Raw genomic sequence first — 8,637 nt, forward strand, 5'->3', positions numbered from 1 at the left:
CCTACCATTTAGTCAAAAGCATACATTTGTGGCACAGGACCAGGAGCAGCAACTCACTAAGGCTTGGTCCTTGCATGTTCTCTCATTCATAAGTGCAAAATAAACAGTAGCTAGATGTTGATCAGGACTTCTTCCATTCATTTGAGAAGATGCAGTCATATTTTCAGCCTAAAAAAATGATGCAAATCCAAATGTTCTTCCACATGAGGAACAAGAAAGCTGTGCTTCAGGAGGCTAATGCGTGCTTACATTGTGGTGGTGGCGGTGCTCACATGCACAAGTTCACTGACTGAGCGGGTCTTGCTTCCATCAGCGCCCTACTCTGCAGAGTCAGCTTTGCTCTGCCCATCATCTTCCTCCCCTCCTCCTTTCTCTCTGTCTGATTTTTTTAACCACTTTTACATGCCTTTTTGTTTCTCCTCAGTCTTTCATCTTGATTTCCTTTGCTTGTTCTCTTCCTCTGCATCCTCCCTCCATCCTTTCTTCTGCTCTGCAAAGAGACTTGCAGCCCAAAGGAGCAGAGGGCAAAGCATCCGTCATCCATTTGCATTGTCCCTCCCCCTCACTCCCTCTCCGTCCCATCCCTCTTCTATTCTCTCTCCCTCCCTCCTCTTTTCTGCCATGCTCACTGCAGTTAGGAGCCCTGTACTTCTCCATGTGCTGAGATGGAGAGCACACACAGAAAGCTTTTTTGCAGCCCAACTAAGCCAGTGTGGAGAGGAACAGGAAGGGCTGACTGGTCCCAGTGAGAGCAGATAGGCAGGACGTTGATCCTCACAGTCTTCGTCAGCATTTAGGAACATCACATTGAGGAAGACAGGGAACTGGATTGTCTGTGCACTGGACAGGACATTCAACAAGGGCATTAATTGCTACCAGTTTATTTTCAGAAACTGCCAGAAATTCTGAATTCTGTGTTTGAAAGGCTTTAGTCAATTCTCGATATGGATCCGGGTTAAAACTGGATTGTGGATTCATATGTGGATTAGAATGCTGATGTGGAGCACCTGAGCTTTGGGACGTAGTGTTCTATAGCAGGACCACATGGAAATGTTTGGTTTCTCTAAGATGCCAAAGCTGTCTGGGTGAGTGTGTGTCTGGAGTTTTACACCCTAAAACATTGTTCAAGTCACAGCTTTTCACATATAATAAACAGAGCGTGTGTACATCTTTATGTTTGTACACCACATGTCATTACATTGTAGTCAAATTTCTTCCCAATGTCACTGTAAACAACCGCATGATAATCCTTTCAGGAGGGATGCCGGGCTAAATAGTCTTGCCAGTATAAAATACGGTTACGTTAAGTAGTTTGGTTAGGGTTTACAACTAGGTTTTGCCACATACTGAAGTTTGTAATTAGAATAGCAGTTGAATAAGCCCCACATTTATCCATAGTTTTGATGTGTAGGATGCACAGTATGTGGCCTGTGGTGTTTGACAGCTGTATATTTCTATGTTGGGAGGTTTTAGTCATGTATTATGTTTATGTGAGCTAGGACACCCATGAGATCCACAAGGCGCTGCTCCTGACTGCTTTTACTGCCTGCAGAGCACAGTATTAACATACCTATCCCTGTAACTCATAAGGAATTAGATTACAAGTAAAGTGTCGCTTAAATGGGTTTTTCCTAGACATTATTTCAATGAGTATTCCAAACAAAGTGGAGATTGATTATAGGTTGCACATTAATGTTGATGAATGTGTCACATAGGACAGAAGCAAGTATCTGTAGTGTTCTTGTTGTGTAATCATATTTTTATCTTTATTGGATTTCTGATTTTCTGAAATACCGTCTATTTCTCACAAGAAGAGCTTCACCTCTCGTTGTTTGCTAAGACTTTTATCCTCATGGGAATCACTTGCACTTGACCTTATGCTTTACTATTTTGTGAAGCTCTTCGTTGTGAGACTTTTATCCTCATGGGAATCACTTGCACTTGACCTTATGCTTTACTATTTTGTCAGCCGGTCTTAATGTTTGCCACACCCACTTTTAAACATTTGGCTACATCCGTTGTTGACAGATGAAAATGGATAAAGGCTGGCACCAAGAGTGTTTGCATCACTGGCCAGTTAGCTGCACTTTGCTTGTACCCACATGGCCTGTGTGTATGTATGAAGTGTCATAATACAGTTTTGGAGCCTTCTGTTTGCAGATTGCACACAAGCCAAATTTGCTTTATAAACCTTAATGAGAGGTTGTGGATCATTTATCACAGTTTCAGGCCTGTAGTAAATCATTCATTATGAGATGGGGAACCAGCTGTGGCAGGTACAGTAAGAGGGGTGTGTGAGCTTTGTTTGTATTTGTTGTTTTTATTCTACCTGAGGGTTTTATCGCCACACATCTGGCTTTATGTTGGAAACCCTAGCCTGATCTCTCCTAAAAATAAACACAGGACCTGTATCAGAGTTTGTAGTGTGGGGAAATCTTGGCTATAGTGTGTTGGCATTTGGCAGAGAAACTAGCCAGCAGGGTTTGTTTGTGTTCTGAATATCAGATTACAGTAACGCATGCCAAATTGCCTCTTGCTTTATGCCAGTGCATGCTGCTACTTCAGAGGGCAAAGTGCCATTGTACTAAGGGCCATCTGACAAGTCGTGGCATCCATGATTTTCAGTGATGAATAGGTCATGGTCCTCATTACTTAAAATGACCTGTAACTGTTTCATAATCATTTCAGAAAGAGTGATTAATAGAAAAAAGAACGTTGCTGTAAAGCATAGGCTCACATTCACATTCTATGTATATGCTGGAACACATATTGGGCCTATTCATCCTCATCATGCTGGCTGACAGGGACTCATGATTGCTCATACAGTATGAAGAGTGGTATTGTTCTGTTTATCTAGCTCAAATTATCAAACTGTTCCTTTCAGTTCAGCCTAAGTTAGCATGATGCTTTTGCAGTTTGAGTTCTAGAAATCAAGTAAATATCTTCCTAATTTACAGCGCTTTTAGTACAAAATTCGCCATACGAGCATGTCAGTATTGTGTCAGATTGAAATTATGTCATTAAAGCATGTTGGTAGTTTGTAATATTATCAGTCACTTGTAATTTCCTGTATATTCCTATTTTAGTACAGTGGGAGTGTACATAGTATATCAAAACATAAATTTGAGGCTAGGCAGGAGCAAAATCCTCAGGCTGCAGGACTACCACCTTCTGCTCCATTCCTCCCTCTCTCTCTCTCTCTCTCTCTGTCTGGAGCCCTTAAAGTTTCACAATGTTTTTGATTTGAGTCTGGATAATCCCCCTAAGGGATCGGTGATTGCTGCAGGGGAGGCTGGCAGGGTGAACGGGCTTGTTGAATGTTTCATTCAGTGTATGAAATTACATCACACATCTCTCTCTGTCCATCTGTCCATTACTTATGTATCTGTCCTTGCCTGTAATGTATGCCAGGTACAGTCTGCTTCTGAGGGGTGGCCCAGATTTCAGTGTGGCTGATATGGTTTTTGGCTGTATCAGGATCCTGAGGTAAAGCCATGTTGTTAAGATATTTTTGATGCTTTTTCCCTTTTAGGTGTAAAATCACAGTAACAAGTTTAATTATAGCCTGGCAGAATAATTCATTAGATATTCCTCAGTGCTTATTTGATAAAAGATACCAGCTCTGAAATGGATGTGTTAATCAGTCCTGCATTCTTACCAGTGTCATCAGCTGGGATTCATTTCCTAGTGAACACTAATATTCTGTTATGTTGTGATTACCACATTTTACTTCCCATAATTCCAGTCATCTCTCACCCCAGATAATACTGAAAGACTAGAGATATGTGCTTCATGCTTTCGTTCTCTCCTTTGACAAGAGACCAGATTTGATCCATTACGCAAAAGAAGCAAAACCCATTTTGTCTCTTGATGCTGTTCAGAACTGAACTTCCTTCCCTCATCTCTGCTTCGCAAAAACAAATAGCTTTTTGAACAAGCATCAGCTCTCAGTTTTGATTCTCATACTGCAAGCACACTGAAATTCAGAGACAATATGCGGGTCAATCAGTGATGCATAAAGCGATGCTCTTATTGAATTCTTGCACACAGCAGCACGTCACATGTCCTGTAAATGTTAAGAGAATTGACATACAGCGTGTGTTAGCACTCTTGGCACGTTCCATGCCTCATGTATCCTGCATGGAATCCTTTGGTTAGGAGGCAGTACTCCTCAGTGCATTATTTAATGACGCATAATTTCATAGGCTTTTGCTGTATAAAAGCAGAACTGCCTTGTTGTGGCCATACTGTAACTGCTGATGGTCAATTTGAGGCATTTCTATTTGCTGAGACAACCTTCTTTTTTCCCTAATGCCCATTAAAACAAAGGATGTAATGGTAGTTGGCTCTAGGTTGAACCCAATAACAGCCCCTGACAACAAAGGCACCAAAACCACCCATGTATCTCGAGATGATTCATTGTCCTATTAGTTTTCCTTTCCCCCTAGCCCAAAGTGTTATTTGACGCTTACAATGAAGTTAAAGGAATTTATGTGGCAATATTGCTAGATATTTTAACTGCAGACAAATAATTGCACGTTTTAATGTAGAAAACAATTATACAGAAAAGGTTATGTGTTTAGCCCTCAACAATGATGCCCAGTGTTGTTTCGCCGGAACTTTAGGCCATATATAAAAATGGATTCAACAACAGCATAAACATTATTCAAACAGCCAATCAGCTTTAAAACACAATTTAAAAGTTTCTCTGCTGCCTTTTGTATTTTCTGCCTCTTGGTTCTACTGGGCACCATGCGACATTTTCAAAGACTCAGTGGGGTGTTGTGCTGTGGACTGTGTTGTCACACAGAGATGTACCGCTGTGCCACAAAGGTTAAAAAGCAACACAGTTATAGGCCGGCTACAGATACAGTGGAGACTAACACCATGTCACATGATGACAGGTTGTAAACACAAGTGAAGTACAAGCAAGAGAGATTACTTCTCAGTTGACTTGTCAGCACAGTGTATTTCTTAACTTTTAGACTTTTCTTGACCTTTATTTACTATGTGTAATTGTGCTTTTGAAACTTTTTTTTAAAGATGATTAAAGTGAGTATTTGCCTAAGTTTTACATAATTTTTTGTCCTTTCAGACCCAGAAACACAAATGGATATTAGATGAGTGAAATCTATTCACACTTGTCTGTGCAAGGCATAAAGTCATTATGGTCAAAATCAGCTACCCTCTGATGTGGAATGATCTGTATCAGATGGTCTAAAGAAGTTCTTTTAATTAGCTGACTAAAGTAACATCAAGTAAATAACCACATTCTTCCCCCATCTTTTAATCAACAAAGTCTACAAGTATTTTTATGGCTTCTGGCTTATTTATATTCTGTCCATGCGTGCTTATATTCTTTGCAGGATCCTGTATTTATTTTTAACTTTCCCACTGAGGTGTAGAGGGTTTGTCTGATATTGTCTTATCTTACAAATGAACACACTTGTATCTCTGCACATGCTGTCCTCCAGTGAGATGCTGCTCTCCACCTGCAGAAAACCTTCATTCTGAAGAGTAATGTGATGTTTTTTGCCCCAAGCAGTTTAATTCCATTTGTAGTGCAGTTAAGTAAAGTCATTGAGCGGAAATGTGTATGGGTGTGATTTACTATGGTCAAGCATCTAGCCAGCAGCCTGTGTCAGAGTCCAAATCTTTGCACTAGGAAAGGGCGGGGTGTGTTCACTTCTAGTCTGGTACACACACTGGTACACACATTGTGAGTATGATAAAGGAGGAAGAAAAGATCAGGAATGAGTCAACAAATACAGCTGAAGCCCACTAATTGTTTACAGTGACTCTTGTCTTTGTGTTTAGATGATATTGGGGTCCTCTTGTCTTGTTTCATTGCAGAATGAGGAAGCAGTAGCCAGAGGTTTAACCAGACAGCAGTGACTGATGCAGCTGACTGTGTACTTACTGACATAACCCTCACATGTCTTTGTGCTTCTTTTTGCTGTGTACAGTATGTGCACAGACTTGAAAATCAGTATTCACATCCTGAAAAGTGCTGTATGAAAGGACGGGAACTGTCCGTGGTCCTTAGACATCTATGAAGTGGCTCCCTCACTCACCAACACTCTTTGTAAGGAGTAGCTTTGTATGGTAAGCTCTTAATTGATACCATCTTCACAGAGTATTTGCGTGTTTCTACATCAACAAGACCAGAAAGTGTTTGTCACGATCAGATTTTCATCTCCAGAGGGTATAAAGATCCAAATCCCTCTAATCAGCTTGGGCACAGTCCAGTCTTTATGATGATCTCAGAGAACAGTTAGTTTTCAGGATGAAGACTTTATAGCACACAGTGCAGTGCAACATGACAAATGCAACATTTAATCACAACCATAAAATAGTAGAAGAGCAGTGGCTCACTGCTTCTACAGTTCGTGTTGACAGGCTGTGGATTTAGCAGCTTGGTGGCTGATAGAACAATGTAGGAGCCAGAGAGGCTAAAACTAGAGGATTTCAAAAGACGGAAACAAAAACTAAGCAAAAAATGAGTTCACTGAGGGTACGCTACAATGACATGAAATGCTAGGGACAGTGCAAAATAAGATTAATAAGCCCCCTCCCAAACAGTAGTTGGCTAATAATGTCCAATTGTATAATGTACTGGAAAGAAATAGCACTTCACTTTGGTTAACAGGCTTTCCATCATCAGCTTGAATGCTAAAAAGCTTTAGATATGATTTTTTTTAAACATGTATTGAGCTGTCTAAGCTCCTGAATGCCAATATTGCTACATGTGAATGCTGTCTGTGAATCTGGTCTTTAAATGACAGTGGCGTTTGGAGTTTTTCAGCTGCAGATGGGTGGTTGGTCAGGTCAACATTCTGTTAAATGGATGGATCCCTTACATCTTTATTTAATGAATTAATGAGCTTGAGAAATGTTTTTTTCAATGCATTTGCTGAATTTGTGTGTCTTACTTTTTTTTCAGTAGTTTCCTGCACATGAACAAATTTGTGAAAGGCCTGCAGTGTTTATATACAGTATTTTTGTATTCCATTATGCTTGTTTAGCAAACATCCTCAGTCTGCAGGATGTTCAGAAAGCATGCAGAATGTAACGTAATGTTCAAGGGGTTACCTTAAAAGAAACTGTGTGTATATATTGATACATGTGTATGTGGTTGCACTCGTGTGTGAAACACACCGAAAGCCAAAGCATATAGTCTTCAGATAAAGCCATTTAAACTGAAAGCACTTCCAGGGCAATTTTTAACAACATGCATCAATGTTTCATTTAAGAACATCAGCTCATGGACAAAGAGTGAGTAAAAGACAGAGGAAATGAAACAACAAATGGTAAAAGGGAAGAGACAGGACATGGGAGGGTCAGGTGATAGCTGGAGTTGTTTCACTAGGACCCAAGAGGGTGTTAAGTTGGAGCGTTAATGCACTTAATGAGGAAGACTAGGAGGAGAGAAGCTCCATTAACAAGCCAATTAGGAAATTTCTAATGACAAATCAATACCAAGTTACTACTGTGCACTATTACAAATCCAGCCAATTAGAATACAACATAAAATAAGACAGAATACACTGGTGTCCCAAGACGTTAAACACCTATATACACTACAACAAATCAGCTATAAGTGCTAGTTTTGAATGAAGTTAGAAAAGACGGTGCTAAAACTTGTTTTCGTTTTTAAAGCATGAAAACATTTACCCAAGTTGATCTTTTTGTCTGCTTGCACATTTATATTGTAGTGCTATGATTCAAAGGCATTTGTTACACAATCTGGCATGTCTCAACATTTATGTCGCACAGTCTGACACAGATTGCAGCCAACATTTTATTACACCTATATCACACAGTGTGGCGTGCACCATTCTTTGTTTTTGTGGGACCTTTAAATCAGAACGAGAACTAGAGAAAGAGCACTGGTTTGAGTGTGTTCTACCCTTCGTCCTGTGTTTTTCAGTGGGCCCTTTCAACCAACCGGTGCTCTAATGGAGCCTCCTGCTGAGTTTGAAGATGATACATTCTTGAAACATACACATTAAGTGTTACTTCAGGCAAACTGAGAAGTTTTACAGAAGTTTCTTTTTTCTTTTCTTTCTTTATTTATTTTTCACTCTGCTTGTTCAATAGTGTGAAGTCCCAGCAAGTAAAAAGATACACACAGTATAGATACCGGCTTTCATCAAACTCGATTTGACAGTTCAAGGTGAAGGGTTATCCAATCAGAAGCTTTGTACCGCCCCCAAGCCCCCCACCCTCCCCCCTTGTATATTAAATGGAGTTGAGCTGATATTTAGTTTCAAAAAATGAGGAGACAAACAGCTATTTTAAAAAAGACATAACCATTATTATTGGGGTTTCTGTTTTTAATGTTATATAGTGAATAAAACAAATGGTACATAGAAAGTATAGAGTTGAACAGATATTTAGTTTCAAAAGAGGACATGACAGATGTCCTTGAGTTAGGTTTGAGTAATTGTAGAGGTGTGAAACAGCTATTTAAAAAAGACACAGCTGCTATTATGTAGTGTGAGATGAGTAAAACAAAAATGGACATACAGCTAAAACAGAGTAGTGATTTTGCACATTTTTGACCCATGGGGAACATGAGACAACGGATGTCCTTGAGTTATTTATTGGGGGTAATTATTTAGATGGTAAAAACAG

The 8,637-nt window shown here is 39.8% G+C and overlaps 1 protein-coding gene across 1 annotated transcript in view; it reads left to right on the forward strand.

Moving 5' to 3' along the window:
- Nucleotides 1–662: 662 nt before the first annotated feature.
- Nucleotides 663–8,637, forward strand: part of LOC109955769 (FERM and PDZ domain-containing protein 4-like) — a 44,657-nt gene continuing 36,682 nt past the window's right edge. The window contains 1 exon segment of the mRNA XM_020592218.1: nt 663–1,085. Coding sequence (XP_020447874.1) covers nt 1,045–1,085 — 41 coding nt within the window. The 5' untranslated portion in view covers nt 663–1,044.

Source organism: Monopterus albus, unplaced genomic scaffold (assembly GCF_001952655.1).
Source record: "Monopterus albus unplaced genomic scaffold, M_albus_1.0 scaffold16.1, whole genome shotgun sequence".
Taxonomy (NCBI): Eukaryota; Metazoa; Chordata; class Actinopteri; order Synbranchiformes; family Synbranchidae; genus Monopterus; species Monopterus albus.